The sequence below is a fragment of the Paralichthys olivaceus genome, chromosome 18 (assembly GCF_024713975.1).
Source record: "Paralichthys olivaceus isolate ysfri-2021 chromosome 18, ASM2471397v2, whole genome shotgun sequence".
Classification (NCBI taxonomy): Eukaryota; Metazoa; Chordata; class Actinopteri; order Pleuronectiformes; family Paralichthyidae; genus Paralichthys; species Paralichthys olivaceus.
The window spans coordinates 18,272,621-18,297,550 of NC_091110.1; the positions used below are offsets into that span (position 1 = coordinate 18,272,621).

General features: G+C 43.5%; 1 protein-coding gene across 1 annotated transcript; it reads right to left on the reverse strand.

The window, feature by feature from the left end:
* Positions 1-1,726: 1,726 nt before the first annotated feature.
* On the reverse strand, positions 1,727-23,336 carry musk (muscle, skeletal, receptor tyrosine kinase). Its single transcript, XM_069513995.1, has 17 exons — positions 23,071-23,336; positions 19,358-19,484; positions 18,803-18,951; positions 18,518-18,645; positions 18,199-18,340; positions 17,947-18,071; positions 15,351-15,510; positions 14,731-14,737; positions 12,949-13,212; positions 12,670-12,863; positions 12,363-12,386; positions 12,146-12,234; positions 8,985-9,159; positions 7,878-8,064; positions 7,608-7,799; positions 5,778-5,926; positions 1,727-3,071 (listed from the first exon to the last, which is right to left on the reverse strand). The coding sequence occupies exons 1-17, from the start codon at positions 23,129-23,131 to the stop codon at positions 2,371-2,373; spliced, it is 2,874 nt and encodes a 957-aa protein (XP_069370096.1). The 5' UTR covers positions 23,132-23,336; the 3' UTR covers positions 1,727-2,370.
* Positions 23,337-24,930: the final 1,594 nt, after the last annotated feature.

Below are 24,930 nucleotides of genomic sequence, written 5' to 3' on the forward strand. Positions count from 1 at the left end.
AGATCGGAGATGTGAAGCCCTGCTGTGGTTTGCTCCTCTCTTGTTATCCTGCTGTGTTTTCGTTTCCATGACATCCAGAAAGTCAGTGAAAGGCAAACAGGGGGAACTCAGGGTCACAGACGGACACACACCGATAATGTATATACTCCATGACAGGCTCGTTTCCTCACTAGACCTAATACAAATCCACAGACCTTGAGGCTCTTGACACGTCTCGGACTGTCTGTGAAGTCTGATGTAGACTAGTTTGTGTGGTTGTGCAGTGTAAACACATCACTTGACACTAATGCCTGAGATCTGTGACATGATGCAGAGCCTGCATGAACCAGTGCACGGTAAGAGAGTGCACGTGGTTCGCTGTAAGGGTCGTCAGGGCCGCGATGTTTTGTGTGTGACACCGATTAAGCTCTCGCCACAGCAGCCAAATGTTTTTATCGGAAAGAAGGCTGTGTCTGTGTGTGTGTGTGTGGACTCCATCATGTTTATTGTTCCAGCAGTTTTTGAGTGCTCACCTCCAGTTGACTGATATATGTCTCCCTATTTCCTGTTACTCCCTAAATGGTCCAATCAGAGCTGGTGCAGCCACACAGGAAGTTCCTCTGTGCCGTCGAATGAGGGGGATGCCACATCTTTGTCGTCCCCCCACCCGATGGTTTGATGACTGACAAATGTGTCCCCGCGGTCAAATGTCCCGCTCTGTGTGACACATGGGTGGAAGAAATGATTTAAACTGACAGATTCAGCAATTTCTAAATAGATTGGAAAAGTCAACGAGACAGAAAAAGCTGAGCTGCGGACGCGTCTGCCGAGATGTCCAGGAACATGCAGCAACTTCCCGCGCAACATTATCATATGTCTGTGCGGTGAAGATGAACCGAACCAAAGGAGGATTATCGTGACATCAGGAAGGGATTCTTCATGACAGTCTCCAAACTCTGAGGGCCGCACTCGTCCGCTGGCAGGAAGGTCAGAGTCCATTCTGCATAAAAAAACAAACTTTTGTCTGCTGTTTGGGATAAATTGGCCGAGTTCACTGTGAATACGTGTTCTTCACACCCAGCGTCTGCAGCCGGGAGACACACGGAGAATTTCAAAAAAAGAAAAACCGACAGCAAACAGAGATAAGAGAGGAAACGGTGAGGAAATAATGGACAGAGCGAGGAGAGAAAGTGAAGGCTGCTGTTCGAGTGCATACAGGAAATCATTGAATCACTCAGAGACTAACTCATGGATCTTGGTGAAAGAAATCAGGTTCCTCTGCAGAGAGAGAGAGAGAGATGAGTTCCAGATAATGATGTGATTGTTTCATAACATCCAGGATGCAAGGTTTTTTGGGATAATTCACCTTGAACGATTAAATCAGCTCTGTGTAATATCTCTCCTCCTCCTCCTGCTGCAGTTCACCCTCTGATCCCTCTTGTGGTGAGTAACAACACTGCTGCCTCCACATGGTACAACGAGGGGGCGGGTGCCAGAGAGGACCTGTCATGGAACATGTGTTTGGGGGGGGGGGGGGGGGTGGCTCGTAATTAAATTAATTAAAGAGAACGAAATGTGCTTTCTAGTTTATGATGAGTTTGTTTTTATTCTGTGAGACAAAGTTGTAGAATCACGAGCAGCAGGGGTGAAGTCGTTCTGTTGCTTTGTTTGCATGTTTGTTAAATATAGTTAATACTTAACTCCACAACTTCAATACTTATAGTGACTCAGTTTTTTAACAGACAAACATGTTAAATAATAGTTTATTAGAAAGTAGCGCCAAGAAATAATGAGACATGTGGTGAAAATGTTCATTTACATACCAAAAACATGAAATCACACCACATGTAAAAACATGTTATTCATCTGAAAGGCAACTTCAGCATTTTTATATTTTCTATATTAATCAAATACATTTAAAGAACAAATCTAAATATATGTATAATATTTGCAATGTGCTGAACCATTATTGTGTCAGAATAAAGATAATAAAGATTTTATTCCTTCCACATCGACGACAGCTCAGCAGTTTTTAAGTCACTGAAGAGGAAATGAGAAGTTATAGAATTATTAAATTTTTTCTGAAATCAAGAGAAAAAAGACACGATCAAAAACAACATGATGAAAAAAAAAAGAAAAAGAAAATATACATCAAGAATGCCCAAAACTGGAATAGCAACTTTTCTACGAAACAATCAACATCAGTGTTTTACAGTGATTGTTTATTGCCGCTGTGGAATCAGGCGACTTAAACAAGTACAACTGGACAAGCAAGTCACAGTATTCAGTGGACGGCTCATTTCAAATTGAGTTTCAGACACGAAATCACAACATCTTGCACAGGTACAGTCGTGATTTTGTAAAAAAAAAAAAAAAAAGAAATCTCCCAGGTTAGCAGTCGGGCTCAGGCTCAGCATTCACGCTCACTGTGTTCTGATGCATTCGCTCCAGTATCCGATGGATGCTGCAGAAACTGGGCCTGTCTGACGGCTGAGTGCTCCAGCAAAGCCTCATCAGATTGTACAGCTCCAGAGGACAGTTCTCAGGACAGGACAGGATGTGACCGTCCCTCACGTAGTAAATAACCTCCTCGTGACCCATGCCGTAGTACGGCTGCATGCCATGGGAGAAAATCTCCCACAGCACCACACCATAGGCCCACACGTCCGACTCGGTGGTGTAGCGGTTGTAGAAAATGGACTCTGGGGGCATCCAGCGAATGGGTATGGCGTCATTCTCGTTGGCTTTGTAGTAATCGGCAGAGTAGATGTTCCTGGAGAGGCCAAAGTCTGCGATCTTCACCACCATCTCCTCGCGCACCAAGCAGTTCCGGGTGGCGAGGTCACGGTGCACAAACTTGCGTTCCGACAGGTAAGCCATCCCCGCGGCGATCTGCTTGGAAAGGAACAGCAGCTCAGCGCAGGCCAGTTGTCCCGCGTCCGACTCCGTGGAGAAGCTGCGGCCCGAGAGGCTGGCGCAGCTCAGGGTGTGCACCGATTGGGTCGGAGAGCGACGACGCAGGAACTCGTTGAGATCACCGTGGGCCATGTACTCGAACATCAGACACATTGGTTTGCCCACCGCACACACGCCTGGTGAAGAGAGGATAACTTAAATTATGATCTGAGACAGAACTGAAAGGGCTGATTACTTTCCACCACGGAGGTTCGAGAGTCAAACACATCAGTGACGTCGTAACATCCTGCATCAAGTGTGTTTCTCCTCCTACAGCAGATTATATAATGAGTTCATTCACTGTAAAGGGTAAAAATATATCGGGTCCAGACATAAACACAGACGAAACCCTCTGTGATGTGTACATGCTCGTAAATAAACTTTAAAGTGGTGTAGACGTACAGTCTTACATCTGTGTGACATAGACTTGGTGTATTTTTAAATGAAGCTCGTGTTTTTCTGGGCCTGTCTGCACAGATTTTAGGTGAAATGATTATGGCCACAGTTTTTTCTGAATTTACATATTTAACATACAATTAAATAATTCTTTCTAGGTTTCTGGAAACATCATTAATGCTGAGGGGCGTTTTGCAGTGAGACGTTTTCCACAGCTCTTGATATGGAGGAAGTATTTGGCTGTGACACTGTAGATTAGTATTAGAGCCATGTTGACAAGAAATTGGGAAATTTAGAAAATGAATTTGTTTTATTACACGGAAAAAAAAGTCACAAGAAAAAAGTTCTTCTAGGATAAAGGAAAAATAAATTAGGTAGTGTCTCCACAAAAGACACAATAATCAAAAAACGATTATTATCTTACAATTTATCCATCTATAAATCTGTTTCTGAGCTCTGTCGATATTAAAACTCACCAAATGTATTCTGCTTTATTCGCTTCTTATTGACTCGGCCTCTAGTAAAGAGCGGCCGGCTGCTTGTTTATCTTTGAATTCCTGTAAATGCTTTTTTGCGATGTGCACAGCTTAGAGGACTTAGAGCGCACAATGTGAAGACTGTGCAGAGCCCCAGCGGCAAAGCACAGGCCGTACATGTCCCACATTCATGTAACCTGGCATTCGCAACACAGCTCTGTGGAAAATACTCAAACAAATCAGCAGAGTTGCCAACAAGGACAGAAATACCCCACAGGAGCCAGACAGTAGTTTTAGTTTCTCATTCCACAGCCAAGCGTGTGAGGCCCGGGACGATCTTCTCCGTGTTTGTTTCCAGTTCAGTACATGGCGAGTCCGCTCTCTGCGGTCGGAGCACTGGCCACAGTCGTAATTCTGATTGATTGCATTTTGTTTCATGTGTGAATCATGAATTGGAACCTCAGTGACCCGTCGCTGGCCCCAAAAACTCCCAAAGTCAAACTCCCACAACTTTATTTCTTGTGGCAATCCCAGAGTCCCCCTGAATATCCAATGTGTCAGATAGCATAAGGGAAATGTAAAATAATGTTTGGTTTAATGAACTGACTGTGTAAACATCACTGGGCTTCAAACAAACAGCTGAAACTCATAAATGAAATGTATCAGCTTTTTATTGTCGTCCCAATGACGGTGGAATCTTAACTTCTGTTCGGGAGTTTTCATTTTGTTTGTCCTTGAGACTGTAAGAAAAAACTACAGGGCTTTTAATCTGAAACGAGGGATACAGGAAGCAGCGACACTCCAGACAAGCTGGTGGATGAAAATAGTTTTGACTCTGTCTTCTGTGAGTTTGTGACATTTGGTGCAGAACCGAACAGAAAATCAGACTGTTGGGCCGTGGCGGAGGTCAGCGCTCTCCAAGTGGAATGTTTGTTTAACTGTCTCGAAGCTGCGATGTCCAGAGAGACGACAACGTGAAAACAAGGCGAGGGGAGGAAGCTCGGGGGTCAAGCTCAGTTAGTTCGTGTCCTGTGTGTCAGAGTGAAGGAGCCTGTCAGAGGAACGAGCTCTGATTACTTCTGCCTGGTGTCTGTGTGTGTGTGTGTGTGTGTGTGTGTGTAAATATACAGATCACTGAGGCCCCGTCCTGCACAAGCGGCAAAGTCATGACATGAGGACATGTGGTCCCTCTAATTTTAACAAATGCATTCTATTGATGATGTATATATTTGTATACGCGTGCGTATTATTAGCCCAGAGGGTAATTACAGGTTAAGTAACTCGGACTTCAGCGAGTCACTCTGCGGATGACTCATCCAAAGTTCGGTTCCGTTTCACCTCTGAAAAATCGTTTCCCTTTTTTCCAACGGTGGTGAATTTTAACTCTCAACTACCAGAGCTGCAGAATGGACCAAAGTAAACGCACGTCTTTCAGTGAGCGATGGGCTTGTTTACTCGCTGGGCTGCGTTGTCTCTCCGAGCGTCTCCCTGGAAATAAACACGGATGCGAGCTTGTTTGTGTTAGATTAGATTTGCTGCATTAGTGTAGATAAAAATTTAATAGAGGATGTTTGTTTCAATCAAGGTCGACAAAGGTACATGAGTTTTCAGGGAACTCTTCATTTACTGGTTCCGTCTGGATCTGTGGTGGTTTTACTGTGGAAAAGATCTGAGGAGGACGACGTCACTCAGGATGAGCGTGAGTGGGAACAGGAAACTGGATTTAATACAAATGTCCGTCAAAGGGAATAATTCAGATTTAAGAAAACACGCTGTGACGAAAATGTCCGCTGCTGTTTTCAGATTCAAAAATAAAACACACTGAAAGACATGCACTTGAAGAGGGGTTCAATTCCCGTGGATCTGTTACGGTTCTACTGGTTGATTCAACGCACATAACGCCCCCCCCCCCGTCCCCAAATCTTGCTGCCGCCCTCACACACCTTCACTCTCACATGCAAACACACTGACCGAGGAGTCGCACGATGTTGGGATGGTCAAACTCGGCCATGAGCGCCGCCTCCCTCTGGAAGTCGTTCTGCATGTCGGGCGACGCCTCCTCCTTCAGCATCTTCACAGCCACCATGGTGAAAGACTCCATAGGCAGCAGACCTGGGGCTCTGCAACACACGTACACACACACACACACACACACACACACGTGGGTTTGACGATGCGGCTCAGTCATTGTAAACATGTATTTTTATGTGTTTTAGCATTGAGGCGTTTTTTTTTCTTCTCGTGATGCATCGACCAGACGTCTTTAACTCTTGTGTTTTAAGTCTCACCAACAAGACGCCCAACACAACAGTGTGATTACAGAGAACTAGAGATGTGGGTCAGTGGAAGGGAAACATACACATACATGTGCTCATGCAAGCTTCCTGTGTCGCTCACTATAAGGGCAGACTAAACTCAACATTAGATTTTTAAAAATAGACGTGTGCACAAACACACACACACACACACACACACAATGGGAAACTATAGATTGCAGCCTGTTTGTGGGGGAAGAAGTTATTTACTGCTTGGTTCTATTTAGGTCTCCGTGAATGGTGTGTGTTTGTGTGTGTGTGTGTGTGTCCGTGCACCATCATTGTGAAGCTAAATTTGAGTTTCAGACTCTTATGTCAATATGAAACGTCGAGACATTTTAATGGGTCCCTATACTTCCTACAGGAGCCGCCACCAAAACAACATTTTAGAATCAAGCTTATATAAATATGGGTGAAAGAATGTGTGTGTGTGTGTGTGTGTGTATGTGTGTGTGTGTGTGTGTTTGTGTGAGTGTGTGTGTGTGTGTGTGTGTGTGTGTGTGTGTGTGTGTGTGTGTGTGTGAGTGTGTGTGTTGTGTTCCCAGGGGTGTCCGTATACTGCAGCATTCCACTTCTCACTGAGGGATTAGCAGCCGACCAGATGGACGTCTTAGCTACACGCCACCGTGCTGCTGTGTGTTGATATCTAAGTCTTCACTTTGTGTAACGCTGAAGGTAGAAAGTTAGAGAGCTCATCTATTCGTCTGTTTCATGATGTGTGTGTCCGTCAGTCCTTCGTTGTCATGTCTGAATCTCTTACTTAAACAATTCAAAAGCTCTTCTACGAAAAAAGGTGCGATTCTGGTTTGTGTCGGTTGTTAAACTTGTGAGATTTTGAGTTGCGGGAGACGAATTCTAATAAAACCGAGTCTCACAAACATATAAAACTTTATTTAAACTCCGCCAAGGAAGTTGTTTGGTGGTTTTCTTTGATCACTGATTTCACTGGAATAACATGGATCTTGACAAAAAGCATTCCCGCTGCAGTGAATCACTGTAAGAGAAAGAATATGTAATTGGCTGCAGCGGGTCTTTTATTATTCTGCGATATATAAAAAACGTATCATGATTTTAAGCAGAGCAAGAAGGAAACCACACAAAAATCCTTCAGGCCACATTTTCAACCTAAATATATGTAGAAGAGATTTGTTCCATTTCTTAATTCCATGCACTCCGTGTGCCAGGTCTGGTGATTCACGGTATCAGAGAGACGAGTGTGAGACATCTGTGTGTTGAACAGGGTCGGTGTTCAGTGTAAGTGACACCGGCAGCAGCTCTGCCTGTGACTCTGTGAATGACGCAGCACTTCTCTGAACGACCTGGGTCTGGTGTGGCTGCTCTGTTCCCTCTTCACAACGTCTCTCGCCCTTTTCTTTGAGTTTTTTAACATAACCGCTTCTCTTTCTTCATCTTTCTCTACCTCAATCATCCACTTCTCCTCTTCTCCCCTTTTTCCGTCTGCTTGACTTTCCTCCATTTCTCTCACCTGGCTTGGAAAACCCGTCCAAAGGCCCCCTCTCCGATGTCTCTCACATATTGGATGTTGTTCCGTGGGTACTCGAGGGCCAGTAGCTTCGAGTTGAGCAGCAGGGGAACCCTCTGGTACATGGGGTTTGGGTGGAGTCGGTCCAGCAGGAGCTCCGACGGCAGAGCGCTCATCGTCGGGGTCTCCATCGCTCTGTGGACCCCAGAAAAATCACATGAGCGAGGGACAGAAGGGAGACGAGAGAAGCTGTGCATCCTTTCCTTCCTTTACCTCTTTCTGTTCCTCCATTGCTTCCTCCGTCTGCGGCAGGCGAGGACGCTGATGAAGAGGAACACCGCAGCTGCCAATGCAGAGAGGATGATAACGATGACGGACATGGAGTAGGCCGGAGACGATACTGTGGTCATGGGGGGGGCAAGAGGCGTCTGACGGGGGCCCTGCGAATCCGGCTGCGTCACTGACAAACACAGAGTCATAAACTGTAATTTTTATTTTAATCATTGGTGTTAAAGGAGGACAGTTAGACGAAGAATAAAATATAAAAACTTAAGATGAATGACGAAGAAACAGCAGGGGAGCAAAAATAAAAGATTTCAATATGGACGAGGGCAAGACAATTTCTACCAGTCATGGACGCAGACATCTTAACTTGACATTGTTCATTTGTGGAAACTATATTTTTACTCAGGAAGCTGAACCATTAAGCTCGACCAGAATTCGCTGCTCGCAAGTCAGGGGTTGCCAGGTCCGTGTGACAAAACCAGCCAAACAGCCAATAAAACCCAGCCCAAATACCTCAACTCAAAAACCCTCAGTCAGACCATACACACTGCCTCTAAAGCGTTGCTGCCATTGCCAGTTGAAGCGTAATATCTACTAAGTAACACCATAAATGTTTAGTGTGCCAGCATTAAAAGTAGTTCTCCCTGAACAGTGACTCTCAGAGGTGGGATTAAGAGGTGAGAACCAGGCGGGCGACAGCACAATAGCGCTTTGTGTGTTAGTGTGTCTGTGGGTGGCATGTTCTCGTGTTTGTACCCTGATCCAGAGTCAGCTTGGTACGTTTTGAGTATAAATACGTGACTTCTAGATAATAGATATTTTTAATTTGCATCCTAAATAAGAGCATGTTTCATGTTTAACTGAATTACTCTTTAGTTTCCAGTGTTCCCTGATTACTTTAACATATGAAGGATATTCAAAATGATTTAAAAAAATAAGATTTACATTGTAATAAGCTGGATTTACTCATTAAATACACAAATAAAAAGCATCAAACCCAATTGGGTTGGTCATTGAATTTTGGTCATTTGCTCCTAGGTCCAAACATGTTGAAATACTGTCATGGGTACATGGTGTAATACTGTGTAAGAGTACCTGGCGCTGTGTCTGCCTCCCCACACTGAAGCACGGCGCAGTACTCCCAGCGTATGTTGGGATTTGAGGTGTAACACCAGGGCTTGTCGCTGATTCCTCCCGGGTTCCTGCAGTGGTTGTCGGCGCTCCGCAGCTCTGGGATGACGTCCACAGACAAGCGGTGCTGGTGGGGGACCTGCGGGACGAGATGAAGACAACACATGAAGATCAACAAGGAAGGAGTTTAGTTGGTAAACCTTAATGCATCTTGGAAATTAGACTTTTACTTCATGGCCTGTCGGAAGTTTTCTGTTTCTTCTTTCTACCTCCAAACCTGCTGACTACATCTGGGAACCAGCCTGTGACCAGAAGGGTTTCTGAGTAAAACATCATCTGCTGTGTTCTGTTGCTGACCCTGTGCTCTGGATGTTCTTTTTTCTGGAATGTTTCAGAGCTGTTAAAGCCAATTTGAGTTCCACATCAGAAAATGAAACTAAGATGGACCTCAGCACAACTTCTTTATGGTCTATACGCAGGTTCCACTTTAATAGCCATAAGTTGTGAAATGTTCTATAACGAGGGCTATTATGGGGTTACATGGTTGTTTCTGCAAACTGGAGTGCCAACTCAAACACAGAACATCTGGTGTCTTCATGTGTCATGAGCTTTAGTCATCAAAAGAGCCTTGGTCCAACCTCTCCCGGGAGATATGAGGTTATGAGCTGAAGAATGCTGCGTTCCGCTCGTGTGCTGAATGTGTCGTGCACTCTGCTCGAGCCTCAGGTCGCCAGGAATGTGAACAACAACAACGAATCCTCAAACCTAAACAACAACCGTTTGTCTCCGGCTTCCAGAAGGAGACACAGGCACTTGGCAGGGTGCAAGTCTCCGTTGTCCGAACATGCGGATGTTTCGCTGCATCATGACAATGTTGTTGTCACAATGGCAATCTGTTATTATTCTGGTCACCACAAGGGGGAGCTTCACAGGGAAAAGCAAAGGCTGTTTTCAATTTGATGAATTTGTTTTGAAGATGCCATCTTGTGCCGACGGCGTCATTTGGAGCCAGAGTCTCTGCAGTTGTGATCGAGGCATCGAGCTGTGGTGTCAACGTTCCGACGATACTTGCAGAGTCTCAAGTGTCGATCATGATGTTTCAACCTGTGTTTATATCATCAAATATCTAATTAAATCCAAACCTGCTCTAAAAGACAAATGCTTAAACGTACTCGAACACTGAAATGACCACCCACACCCGATCACAGATCATCTTTTAGATCATAAATAAAGTTAAATAACAGAAAGTCGTGTATTGAACATAGAGATGTTTGATTTATTGGTGTAAAATATCAATAAAGCTTTATTTCATGTATTTTATATTTACTATCCATCACAAATTCCCACATTCCTGAATAAAAACAGATATAATTTTTTAACCTTCTGAGTAAACCTCATCCAATGAAAAATCCACTCCAGGCCTCTAAATGTTCCAATCAGCTTCACGTTGCCTTCTGGGAGAATTGCTCCTGCAGACTTTTCAAGCCGTTATTATTCTTACAAGAGGAAATGGCAGCTTAGGTCCTGGCCAGGAACTGAAGAATCATCATCAACATGATCCCGTCATGTTTAACAACCGGCCTTTTAACTTGTGTTTGTCCTTGCTGCACCATAATCACAAAACTCCGGCCTTTACTGGAAGCAGAACATGCTACACGCTCACTTCCTGGTATCGCTGTGTTTTCTTAGTAACTTTAAATCCTGACTTTAATGCAGAACAATGCGTTTTCACCTCAGAGCTGCAGCGGGCGGTTTCACTGCCGCCGTGCTCGTCACGCTTTCCATTCTCACACGGAACGTCCAGTAAGATTTACACGTCACCATGACGGAGATTTATCGCTGGAACTTCAGGATGATTTCTCACCCTTCATTTCAGAAAGTGGTGAAAAACAGATTTTTCATTTCTATCGTGTGAAAATCCTTGATAACGCTCAAACAATACATGAAACTAGTGCCTAAATACTTTACAGTTAAATTATACAAGAGAACTAAAGTACATACAAATAAGTAAAAGCCTTGCATGCTGACATTTGCAGCTTAAGCTCATTCGTTACGCTTTTACAATTAATATGGAACATTTTAAGGTTGATTTTTAGGAAATTCAAAATGAAATCTGCAGCCACACGTTAACATTCTGCATCAATGCACCTGTAGTGATCCCGACATAATACACCCACAATCTTGTGTACACTGTAACACACACACAGACACACACAGTAGGAGGCAGTAAATCATATCACATGTTTTCAGACGATGTTTGTTGAAGGAGAAAAAGACTCAATAAACTGATATTTCTTCTTCTTGTGAGAGAAACAGTTTGTTTATGTGAATAAATGTTTTCTAATATTCATATTATTCTCTTATGAGCTAATGTGCGGGAATATTTGAGAAACGCCTTGGAGAAAGTTCTGTCAGTTTCACATCCAGCACACGTGTGTGTCTGGGCAACTATTGAGTGTTAAAGTGCGAGTGTGTGTGTGTGTGTGTGTGTGTGTGTGTGTGTGTGTGTGTGTGTGTGTGTGTGTGTGTGTGTGTTGGTGATGGAGCATTTGCAGCATATGCGTGTGAAAGCTAATTGCTTCCAGAGGCAGGATGTGACACGATGAGCCCCTCCCTCTCTGCTGACCTGGCAGACACACACACTCACACACACACACACACACACACACACACACACACACACACACACACACACACACACTCACACACACAGGAGAGTAGAAACAGCTCAGACCCTCTCACTTGAATCCATAAAAACACAGAGGGGCTTTCGGGCCACAGAGAGAGTGCGTGTCTGTGTGTGCTTGTGTATCCACTTGTAAGCACTTTTGTGTGTGTTTTTCTGTTTCGGAGGTCGGGAACCTGTAAAACTTCACATCAGTCACACTTACTTAATACAGGTTTGAATTGGCAGCCTCACCGTCAACGACGAGACGTTTCAAAGGTTCCTCTGTTTTCCTGTAACTTGTTCAAACTTCTGTCTTTTTTAAATCACACATTTCTCCCCTGAGCTCTTTTACTGGTTATTTTATATCTACGCTGCATGTTTCATGTTTATATGTTGTTCGCCTGTGAAGTGATGCATTGTGGTTTCAGGGACTCAGACACACACACACACACGTTACCTGTTGGCTCCATGGCTGACACGGGATCCCAGACCTCGTCACGTTCACGCTGCCTTGGTAGAAACGGCCTCTGTCATTGTAACATGTTGCTGTTGACACCAGACAGATTGAAAATGGAGTTAATATTTTATTTTTTAACAATTTCTATTCAATAAAGGATCAGTTTGTTGATGTGTGAGATTAGTGGTGATGACTGAAAACACATTTTTAAACTTACTTGTGATGTGATCTCTCTTTATGTCTGAAATGCAAAAGCACACAGATTAAAAACCTTGAGTATTGAAACCAATACTTTTAAATGATCCGTATAAACACATTTCATTGAGCAATTAATAAAATGCTGAAGGTAAAATCAGAAAGTTTGACATTATAGTCATGACTTGTAGTGAAGCGGTCTTAGATTCCGTATTTGGGATATAGAAGACAACTAAATGTCTTGTGCAAGAAGCATGAAATAAACTCTTGTACCCACAAAGCAGAGATGTATCTTACATTTTGGATTGTACAGTGTTCCTGTCTCTTACCCACAAAGGGGACGTGTGTGCACGCCTCCGGGTCTGAGCGAAGACTGGGCAAAGCCTGACATTTGGGCAGCAGTGAACTGGGAGCGTTGGGCCCGATGACGGAGCTGAAGATGCTCGGCTGGAACAAAATGCTGCTCTCTAGCACCAACCACTCCTTATGGCAGTACAGCTCCTTCACCGCCAGGCAGTGCTCTCTGTTTTTTCGAGTGGGGAACAGATGATAAACTATTCATTCAGTCATTTATTATGTTGTTGATTCACCCTTAGAGAAACTCTTACCTGCAGACAGGTTTCGGTGCCGGTCCTAACCCCGATGGGTTGCAGTCGGGGAAGGAGGCGTGGCATAGCAGCGAGCGCAGCGCGGGGCCGCAGAGCGCACTGAGGCCTTCCAGCTCCGCCGACCAGCTCTGAACCAGGTACTCCTGCATGTCCTCGGGGTCCGAGAGGGAGGAGTTAAAGAAAACCAGCGAATCGTCTCGCAGGATGGTGCGACACACATCTCCTCGGTAGGCGCTGCAGTAGCCTGCAACACCTTTATAGAGTCTGACAGAGGGAGAGAAGCACAGTTTGTTTGTTAGCAGGATTACACGAAAACTACGCAACTGACTTCTATGAACGTTTGTGAAATGCGGGGTATGATTCACTTTCTGATCTGAACAGCTGGATCCAGAATTTCCACTCTCCAAGCAACCTTCAAGAACACAAACACTTGTATCCGACCCTTTCACCAATCTGGGGCGACGGATTCGCGTCTGGGGGCAACAGCCAATATGTTGGTGCGTCTGGTGTGGACAGATATCAAGGCCCACACTTCTTCCTTTACACTGTTTACAGTCCGACTAGCTTCTTTCATCAAACAGACAATAACCGGTTGTTTTCGGTCCAGACAACGTTTTGCATCACATACAAAATTAACTTTGACTAACTGTAGTCATGCACGATTGATTTTACTCGACTGAATAAACACTATATATATATATATATATATTTCTTTTGCCAAGCTGTTATAAAAGCGAATGAAAGGCAGTAAGAGATGCAGACCACGGCTTCCTGAGTTTACGACATTTAGTAAACATTTGCGGAGGTGTGCATCTAAAAAATATCTTCTTTGATGTGATCCAGATGTTGATCGTGAAACAAGTTGCAGGAGGTTCATATGACATTACATCCTGGCTGCCTCTCTGTGGGAGCTGCCTCGTGATAGAGCGGCTCAGTCGTATACAACCTGTGTAACCATGCTCTGCTTTTTCTCCTGTCTGCCTCAGCTCTCACATCTGTTCGCCTTCCAGCATGGACACCATCCACATTTCTGCCACACATCTGATTCCTCTGCATGTGAGTGTAAGTGTGTGCACGGTTACAATGTCCAGATGTCGCCTCTCGTGGAGTTTGGTGCTTCGAGTTCAATCCAAACCATCAGACCTCGAGCTAACCTGTAAATCTATCAACCCCATCATCCCGCCATGTCCTCCGTCCCTCTACTTTCTCTCTTTCTTCTCCGCTCTCTCCGTTTCAATACAAACATATGGTCCAGATGTGGTCATGAGTTGGCGATTCTTGTAAGTAAACCTTTTCAGTCTGCGACCACTATCTCCTTTCTCCTCAAACATTCTCATCAGGCCGATGTTTTCTTTTCCCTTTCTTCTCCCACCTTTTCCTCTTTTTCTCTCCGTCTTTCTCCATCTGCCTGTCTGTCTGTCCTCCCTCTCTCTCCCCTCTCCAGATGTGGTTGTGCCGTGGTTCAGCAAAGTTCAAATTCAACTGACACCACATGAGTGACTGAGAGAACGGCTCCCTCTTGGCAAAGCATCTTTACTGACGCGACTGAAATGCTCGTTGTCGCCTGCAGACCCGGAGGAAGTGACAGCACTTCAGTGTCTTCAAATGCAGCAAGAACACAAGTGGTTTCGGCGCCTGTGTAAAATTTAATGACGAGCGATGTGCTGTGTGGTTATTCTGACTATTCAGGCTTAAATGTGTCTCTGCAAAACTGGATTGCTTCATGGAAACACAAGAGGAAACCCTGAAAGATTGAGCAAAGGACACAGTCATGTCTCTTACCTCCACTCTATGGGGAAGTGGCAGTGTCCGGAAGACGTCGGTTGAAGGAGAACAAGCAGGAGGAGAAGACGGAAGAGACAAGAGAGAGACACAGAGATAAAAATCAGTCTGAGCTGGAAGAGAAATCCAACCATGGTTCTTCATAGCCGGCTTTGAGGAGACTAAGGGACGACCATGTGGACGGACAGTGTGTGTGTCTGTGTGTGGCCAGGGAGGCATGCATGTGTGTGTGTGTGTGTTTGTTTGTCTTTAGGTGACTGGGGTCATGAGGTGTGGTTGAGAAGAATCAGCCATATGGGGAAGACACCTAAAACAGCTGAGGCCACACAAAACACCTCCAATATAACCGGCAGCTGAAATAACACAAGACACAACAACAACAACAATACACATATAAAGACGCACAATATACAAAGTACTCAATGTGTGCAACGGAAATCACTGCAGTGATCGGGTGTTAAATCCTTTTTGTCTTTTATTATTATTAATTGTGTTCTTTCTAAGTGTTTCAGTGCAGGTGCATTATTATACTTATAGCTTTTTAGTTTAGTCCATGTCCCATCTGCTAACATGGAGGGTTTATGAGCTGCATGTTATCCGTCTTTATCTATGGTCACTACCATTGATGGTGACTCTTGCGGTTGCTTTGACGGTGTACGCTCCAGCGTTGTGTCTGTTGGAGGCCAGACAGGTGAACAGAGCCGGCATGTTCACCGTCACTTTCAGAACGGACAGAATCACCTCTCCCACCAGCGTCTCCTCAACGGATGCTCCTGAAATCTGAAGAAAAAAGAAAACACGTTGTCCACGAGAGGGGACATTGACGAAGACCTCGTGCAGCCAAACATCTCCCATGGTTTTCATATTATTTGCTTGTCAAGTTGATATAGGAACGTTCTACATGAATTCTCTGTACCGACACCTGAAAAAAACAACGTGGCTGCGAAGCTGCTAAATGCTCCACTCCGTAAATTTGTCCTTCTGCCATCAAAGCTTTTCTTTCCACTGAAATCTGCTCCCTGCTACAACTGGAAAGAGGTTTGTGAGAGCGAGGCAAGGCAGTGAGTTTATTTATAACGGCGTTCTGACACGAGGGAATTCACAGTGATTTACAAAAGCCTGGAATTATGGCATTAAAGTCATTTTAATAATAAGACATAAAAAGAAAGTGTTTCCTGGAGGCAGAGACGGAATAATTAAAACAATTAAACGAGCAGTGACACAGAAATGCTGCTGAGTTTAATGAAATTGTACCATTCAAATTCTCATAAGTGTCAGTTGTTCCTACGCTGGTTATAGTCTCCCGGGTGTTGAGTTGTTAAAATTACATTCATGTACTAAATGTCTGGCATTGAAATACACTTGTAACCATGGCACTCAGCAGATAACAAACAGCCTATGGGGTCTAACGTGAACCACATCACATCCTTACACCAATTTACTTGGAAATCCATTCAGTTGTCTTTGTGTAACCTTGCTTACGAACAAACAAACATACAAACCAACCAAAAACCAAATGGACGGACGGAGAAAACATAATTTAGAAGATTTAAATTCCCTGATATTCACACTACACTGATATAACCTGATGAAATGTATTTATTGCCCTCTAGTTTCAATCTTTATTGTATAAATATAAATAATGTGAGTGTGATGTGTGCAACATGCCCATATTTGTATGTGCGTCTGATAGCATCTGTTTTTACGATGATCTCTTCGCTGCCCCGCTGAATTTAATGATGTCTGCGAGCTGCCAGAAAGCAGCTCCCACAGTCATTTTAATCAACACACACACACACACACACAGTATTTACAAGCATCATGGGCCTGTAATCATGTTGTAGTTAGCACCAAAGGCTATTAAATATCCAGACATTACTTGGGGTATGTCTGCCTACAATAGCACACATTAAAAATGTCTTGCTGCCTTTTGGGAAATAACGTCGCGTTCAGGTGGTCCTGTATGTAATCTTCATGATTTAGCCTCAATCTGAGTCACCACAAAGTTTGTTTCCTGAAGGTTTTACCACAGTCAAGTCTGAATTGTTCTTTATTCATTTAATATGTTTCTTTGAATGTGTATTTTACAGGGACAAACTTATCCAAAAGTTTAGTCCATGTCCCATCTGTTAACATGGAGGAGGCGTGCGTGACCTATAGCCCAGTATCGTCAATTCACAAGTCAGCACTCTGCGACATCGGTATCATACCACAAGTTCACTTATTAAAAAGCTGATAATACTGAGTATTATTGGCTAAATGAAAAGCAATCTCTTCAATCCCCCGTCGCCATAATGAGAATTCCTCCGCTGTTTATATCACTGATCCCACTTTGAGCAAGTGTGTGTGACAGAAAGAGAGCAGAGGATAAAGAGAGATGTGGGGTAATTGATCTGATGTGTGTGTGTTCCATTGTCCTGCATGTGTGAAGCTGTGTTTCTAGTGTCCTCGTGTCCCGGTTTCCTCAATTGCACTTCTACGCACATGACTATTGAGAGTACAGGCAGATAGGCAGTATATCAACAACACCACTCAGGGGGAGGATGTGGTCTGGGAGGTAGAGCCATCAGAAAATCTTGTGGTTCGATTCCCGGCTCCTCCAGACGGACATCACGTCACCTCAGGAGACATCTACGCTGCCGCAAGTGAAGATTGAGATTCCATCACTCGAATTTCCCCCCCCCCCCCCCATCCACTCCGTTATTGTCACAGCTTTCCCATTATGTAAAGCTCTGCAGCTGACAAGCTGTCACAATGCCTGCTACGTGATGAAACTCCTCTGATGTTTGGCTGTGCCGACGGACATTTGAGCCAAAACTCAACCTCTCTAGAGGAGATAAGATCATGGGCATGTATGAGACTGGGTACGGGACTGGGCAGACATGGATGGATGGATGAGGAGTGTTTGAACATGTATAGATTCATAAATTTTTTGGGTTGACCATATAAACCCATGCTGACATCGAGAAAGAGGCGGGATACACCTTCAATCATGGTCTCATTCACACCTACAGGCAATTTTGAGTCTCCAACAAACCTAACCCAGTCTGAAGGACAGTTGAAGGAACATTGAGTACCCAGGAAGAACACACGTAGACACAGGAAGAACATGCAAACCCCATCAAGAAAGGCCAACACCTGCTGTCAGATCTGAAGCCAGAAGGTTCTTGGTTCACGCCGCCTACACCTTCAAACACTGAAGCTAAAGAAACTTACAGTATTCCCATTTTTCAGCCAGGTGATGGTGGGTATCGGATTCCCCGTGGCGTTACAGTCCAGGCTGATCTGGCTGCCGTACGCTACTCTCTTCTCTTTTGGAACCCGCAGGATTCGTGCCGGAGCTGGAAGCGTACAGAGGCCACACAGTTCAGTTGGCATAGTTACACTGCAAACAATAAGTAATTCAGCTTCAGTTTTAATAGCGTTTTCTAACAAGCGTAAAAAGTGAGATTACATTAAAATACTTACCCTGTACCTCTATAGTGACCGGCTTTGAAAAGGCTAAACCAAAGCTGTTCCTGGCCACACAGCGATACTGCCCCGCATCCTCCTTCTGTATGTTGTGAATCTTCAACGCACCGTAGTCCAGAATGGTCACACGGTCGGTGATCTGACGGAGATGAGACACGACTTTGCTAGAATTATATTTCCCATGTTTCTCGACAGCAGGCTATGCTTTTTTTTTCAAAAGTGGGCCATTTGTTTAGATTTCCCCGGTCAAAGATCTTATTGAATACGTTACATCAGTTAGAAGCTTGATGGAATTAGGAAACTTTGTTGGACAAACCTTGATGAGCTCATCATCTTTGATCCAGGTGACATCTGGTTTGGGATTTCCCAGGGTCACACAGGGCAACACCGCTTTGGATTCGACCAGAAGCGTCAGGTTGGTGGGATGTCGTTTGATCTGAGGTTCTAATGCAGAAACAAACAAACAAAAAAAGATCCTGAACTTTCACCGCTTTGTCTCTCAGTGCTCTTGAGAAATTAGATTTTGGAATTGTACCGTCTTCTTTAAAAATCTAGCCCGGGGACGTCAGCTCTAAAAAACCTTGGAAGAAAACAGACATACTCATCTTGAGCTGCAGCGCTCCGCAGCTCTTGGCCGCCTCCCCGATGCCGTTATTGGCGAGGCAGCAGTATTCTCCGTTATCTGATTCTCTCACATGAGGGACAATCAGCATCTGTCCCTGCTCCCTGGTTCTGTAGCGAGGGTCATACCTAATATGGGACAGAGAGTTGTAAACAGAAGAGATGGACCATACTTGGGGTTAGGGTTATGTGAACGTGATCAGGATCAGGGTTACTATATGAACCTTATATAGACGAATACTCATTTCAAGAATGTTTTGAACTTATGAGAAACTGTGTTTGGACTTTTTTTTATGCCACAAACTCAGGATCTGCTTGTGATAGGACTTCTGGACTTTTGGATTTCACTGCACTCAATTCTCTGTTTGCTGTTTTATTTTGAAACTTCTATCATTGTGTGTCTCTCTTGCTTCACTTAATTTAAATATTACTATGTACACAATGTGACCAAAATATAGATTTCCACTATAAAAAGGCATAGTCATCAACTGACCTCCAAGAGTACAATCAAAAATGTTTACTGGCGTTAACTCACATGATTGGTTGGTTGTTCTTGGTCCAGGTGATGTCAGCAGGAGGACGTGACTCCACTTCACAAATGAAGGTGGCATTGTGATCCAGCAGCACATCCACTGTCTCTAGTAAGGTGATGATACGAGGGGCTAGAAAACAAGAAATCCTTTGTTTGGGAAAAGTTGGCATTCGGAGCGAAAACAACGTCTCACAGTTCGAGCGGAGCTGAAACGCGGTTGTGCAGATGTGTGTTTTCTGCAAAGTGTCCTCGCAATATGGTTTTTGTAGCTCGATGTTTCTTTATGATACATGACAGTCTTCATCATGGAACACAGCTGATTCTTCTCAGCTAAATTACTCAACATTCTTGGCGTTCCTATTTTAGACCGAGTCATCTGTTTCAGTCCGGCTCCGCTGACGAATCAGAGGTTTTGACGTTTGTTTCAGTTTTGACCTGGAGCAGTAGAAGGATGACTGACTGGAGGGAAAAGACTAAAGAATAAAAAACATCTGGATCTTTTAAACCGAGAAGGACAGAGAGTGGATTGTTGAACTCAATCTTAAGCTTCAGTTTATCTTTAATTTTCTATTCAAGCAGAAGCTGGAACCAGGACATTTTAATTTAGGGTTCAAGGACGGGCTCCGTCCCCGGTGCACTCTCTTTGTTCTAGATCTGATTTCAACAGATGGTCTTTGTTAGAAGGAAAGAATTACCCGCTCTGTGTAAACTGATTATCAGACTTCTATATACAACCACCTGTTATTATAAACCAGGTGAATCCAGAGTTAAAGATGTGATCAATATTTAGATTAACCCAGATTGAGCTTCAATCGGGAGAGGAGTAAACAAGACGATGGATTCTTTTCAGACCAGTGAGACGAAGGTGAAATTAAAGCAAGCGGCCCGAATAAGGTCGTCTGTTATTTATTTTGTTTTTTTGACAGCGAATATATTAAGGAGGAGAAATGAGAGGGGGAGTTCAAACAGAGATGTGTTGAAAGGAAAAGAGGATGAGAGAAGATACAGAGATGAGGCAGAAACTGTTGTGTGTGGATTCACATCAGAGACACCGGGGTTGATTTAAACTTTGCACGAACTCTAAGAGGAGGAAGAGGCAAAATAGAAAAGAATACAAAGAAGTGAGGAGGAGGGGGGAGAAGAAAGTCAAGGAAGAAAACAGAAGGACGATAAAGGAAAGGATCAGGACACTGTTCTCTTGTGAAATGAAGATTTCACGATAATAAACGTGGAAGAGAAGTCGACACACTCTCCACGCTCACCCCAACGCTGCTGTTTGACTCATGAACTCACGATGGAAAGAGTTGAAGCCAAATCACCGGGATTTCTCCTGTTGGAGCCGAAATGAAGTTTGAAAGTTGTTTAATAACAATTTTGTCTGATTACGGAATACTTCAGTATGAATTTGTGTCTCTGAGGTTAAATGTAATATTTTTAGCCAAACAGTTTTTCCCCACCAGCTGCTGAGTCTGTTTTTGGTTTTTGTTTGATGGAAAAGTATTTTTTTACTTAAACCTTTAATCAATAAAGTGCTTTCGTTAACTTTGACTCAGTGTGTCGTCAACTCAACTTAATCAGCGTTAACGAATGGATCCTGGAAACCACTGTGACGTCTCCTAATACTGTCACTACATGATAAAATGTAGATTATGTACAAATGCATTAATTATCGTACATTTATCAGTGTTGTGACGGCTGCCTCTTGTTATCCGTAATGTTAGTGTATAAGCTCCAGAGTATAATGATATATAACTTGCTGGTCGATGTCCAGGGTGAATCTTTACTTGCTCGTACAAATGTCTTTTACGACGTCCTCCATGTCGTCATTGTTGATGCGTCTCTGTTCTGTTTATTCCTCGTATCTCTCAATCTTTCCACACCCAGTTTCTTTTTCCCATAACAGTGGCCTTCTTAAAATCATCTATCTTAATACAGCCCCACGATTCACTGGTATTTGCTTGTATTTGAAGTTTATCCTCCTTTTCTCTCTCTCTGTGATGCTATCGTGCAGACCAAATACACAGTTTTTGACTTTCAGCGTGGTCAAACAAGGACAAACACAAAAATAGTGTTGTTTTCGTGGCATGTCGGGGGATCGGATATCTGCGGGGGAGTCGTCCATTTGTTTGCACGGCTTCCCAGATACGCTGAGCAACATTAACACTTTCATCTTCTGTGAATGAATATTTGTGGAGGATATTTTACACTCTGACACCCACATTGTTTTTGATAAAACTCTATTTAACTTATTAAAGGTGTCATTATTCAAGACAAATGTTATTTAGACTCAGAGAGGATCGATAAAGATCAGAATCTCTCGTAACTGTTTTCTCATTTTAATTCAAGTTAAACAAAGCTCAGCCCGACGGAACCTGAGAGTGAATAATTTTGTCTCGTCAATCACAAACAATGTTTTTCACACAGTCGTCAGGGGTAATTTGAGGTTCTGCATCTCGCCCAAGGACACTTTAGAATGCAGACTGGAGGAGCCGGGGATCAAACCACCGTCCTTCTGCTTGGTGGACGACCCTCGCTATACTTCCTGAGCCACATCCGTCAAACATATAGTGCTGGAACACGCTTTTTTGTTCTGCAGTGAAAACAAGGGGCCTGGCTATATCTTGACATAATGAAACATCGTTTACAGAAACTTTTACAGCTCAAAACATCCCCAGTGGTGACGTTTGGTAAAAAAAATCCCTGATTACTCTTCGTTGGAAGTTGACTAATGCTATTTACCGAGCGTTGGCTCCAGTTACAGTAACAGTAATAATGACTGTGAAGAAAGACGCTGTCCACATTTCTTTCAGCCTTGTAATCACTGACGCAAAGTACAGGTCATCTGCCAAATCCAGGCCTGCGCTCGGCCAGTTCATCAACTATGATATAAACCACTACACCACCTGTCTCCCTCAGCCGATGTGCAGCACGCACCGTATATCTGCACTCATAAAACATGTATTATATGTCTGCGCTCTGCAGGCCTGCCTGTGCGCGTGCCAGCATTTGATACGGTGCCCATCTCACATGTCCTGCCCCCCGAAGCCACAGTTGAACTTTCGCCACTGAAAAGTCCCTAATGCTGTTTTTCCATTTTTTCCTCATTTCTGGACCTGTTTTCTTGTCATGACGACACTTTAACGAGGTTGATTGCCGCCTTTAAAAGCTGATTAAAGCTTCAGACTTCTGTCGATTTAAAAAAAAAAAACAGGAAAGAAAATGTCATTCAACTGCTTTTGATCACGTGGGAGCAGAAAGAGCAGCAGAGGTAAGATTAGCTGGTCCCTGAGCACCTGTACAACAGCCTGCGGGGAGGATATGCCAGAGTGTAGGAAGGATATAGATTTAGTCACATTTACACTATGGAGGCCTATAAACACTTTCTCCATTTCCCTGCAGGACGCAGTGGAAAACAGCTGATGTCAGTGCTGCACGCTCACCCTGTGCTCTTTTCAAGAAAACAATAGAAAATAAGACACAGATGCAAAAATAAAAGTTCTACATGATATTTCTTTTTTCCCCATCTATCCCCTGACTGTGTTGATCAGTAGCCTTTCGACCGTCATCGTATAAAACTCATACATGCACAGAGTCAAAGGAAAGATCATGACGAAGGCCTTCATCCTTAAAATACGTTTATTTTTGTGCAAGAGTTGAAGAATGTCAACTTAAAAAAAAAAAACTCGTTGAGCGTCAGATACAGAAACGTGACCTACCTCTCTGTAAACTGTAGCTTGAGGAGACCAGAACCAGCAGAACGAGGGCCACAGTCTTCATACTGAGTCTAGATGATCCTCTGGACAGGCTCTTCTTCTCTGGTGCACAGTAGCCTATACGCCGCTGGGTTAGAATCCCATGGCCGGTAAGGAGACCTTGTTGTTGACTCACTTGGAGTGTTTCCTCACTGTGTGCGTCTGCGTGGGACGGCCATGAGCCCTGTGCTCGACATGGACCAGCTCGGTCACTGTGTGTGTGTGTGTGTGTGTGTGTGTGTGTGTGTGTGTGTGTGTGTGGTGATGGACAGTGGCAGCTGGGATCTGTCCCCATGGACATTCACTCAGGTTTTGTAGCTGGAGCTCTAAAGGCTGCAGTGCTGGAGAGTTCTCCACATTCACACTGATCAACAACAAAGTTTATTAATCCAACTTCAACCTGTAATTAAACCTTTAATATAGATTCTATAGAAGCAAACACGTTCAAACACTGAAACAGCTGATATTCCCTCTGTGTCCTCATCAATGTACCGTCCTTTTTCTAGACATCCACAATCTGTTTCAGTCTATAAGCTGCGACTCAATGAAATGCACAATATATATGAGGAGAAACACCTGTATCCGTCTTTATGTGGAATCTGTGCATATATATATATATAAGTGTAAACGACCAGCATATCCCAGCCCTCTCATTAACAAGTATTTAGTGTTTTAGACACACACAGAGAGAGAGATGGGGGGGGGGGGGGGGGTCCAGGAGCCTTTGTGTCCACCTGTCGCCTGCTCGCCTGTATGTCCTGTTTTATTTTTGGAAAGGAATGGCATCTCTCTTCATTGGTCCCTCGTCCGTTTTGAACCATTGTACGTTATTGTTCTGCCGCTCTGCCTGTTCTCATTCTTCACATTTGTACAGAACTTTCTCCGGCTGCAGATAAAATAACCTGCATGTGTCACATCGAATCAGACTCTATTGTCATTTCACCAGACGTATCGAACGGTCGTGCAGAATTTAACGGCGTTTCCCTGAGATCACATTATCAGATAGAGAAACTAGAGGAGATCACAAATACAAATACAAAATGAGAAACACACATCGTCCCATCTGTTGTTAATGTAATGGTACAATGTCAACATGACGCAGAGAGCAGAGCCCAGCTCCTGGTTATTATTTCCATCAGCAGGTGGCGCTGTCTTGCAGGATCAGTAAGAGTTTCTTTTTTTTTCTTTTTTTTATCATGATTTTCTTTTTTGGAAAATTATATCAAAACATGTCGGAAAAACCAAAAGTGAAATGAACCAAATATAAAGAAAACGTTATAGTGTTAAAGTTCATACTTTGTCAATGATCACTGACTCAGCAGCTCGACTCTAAATTATATTTGTAATGATACTCTGACGCCCTCCTCTGGCTCAGAGATGAACTGCTTCTCTTCTCCTCATGAAGAATTTTGACATTTAACTAAATCTATAACAAAATTATTGTTATTTATTCTATTTAATTATTTTAATGAGTAATTGCCATTTTTTTAAAATCTCATTTTACAACTAAATAGCTCCATTTAGATTCTACCCACTACGTTTGTCTCATATTTGCTCTGAAAAACCAAAAGGTCTTTTATTCTTTGATTCTCATTATTCACTCAGTTCCTCATTAACTCATCAGCTCCGACTCATATAAACCAGTCTTCTTCCTCTTCTCACACTCGTCCGTCGTGCTATTCCTGCTAATAATGTTCTCTGCTGAAGTTAAAGTTCCTCTTTCATAAAACTGATACCAGATTTCACAAAAGAGTAAAGTCGTCGTCACTATCATGTGATAAACACCAGCACGTTTCTTTTCCCTGTAAAAGAACAAAGAAGTCT

Bases quoted from the DNA above. Each gene is read 5' to 3' on its own strand.
- musk (XM_069513995.1), bottom strand. From the start codon at position 23,131: ATGAAGACTGTGGCCCTCGTTCTGCTGGTTCTGGTCTCCTCAAGCTAC. The intron at 18,072-18,198 runs GTAAGTATTTTA...GTACGCTTCCAG, and splicing joins GGTCACTATAGAGGTACAGG to CTCCGGCACGAATCCTGCGG. The intron at 12,235-12,362 runs GTAAGTTTAAAA...TGGTGTCAACAG, and splicing joins AAAGAGAGATCACATCACAA to CAACATGTTACAATGACAGA.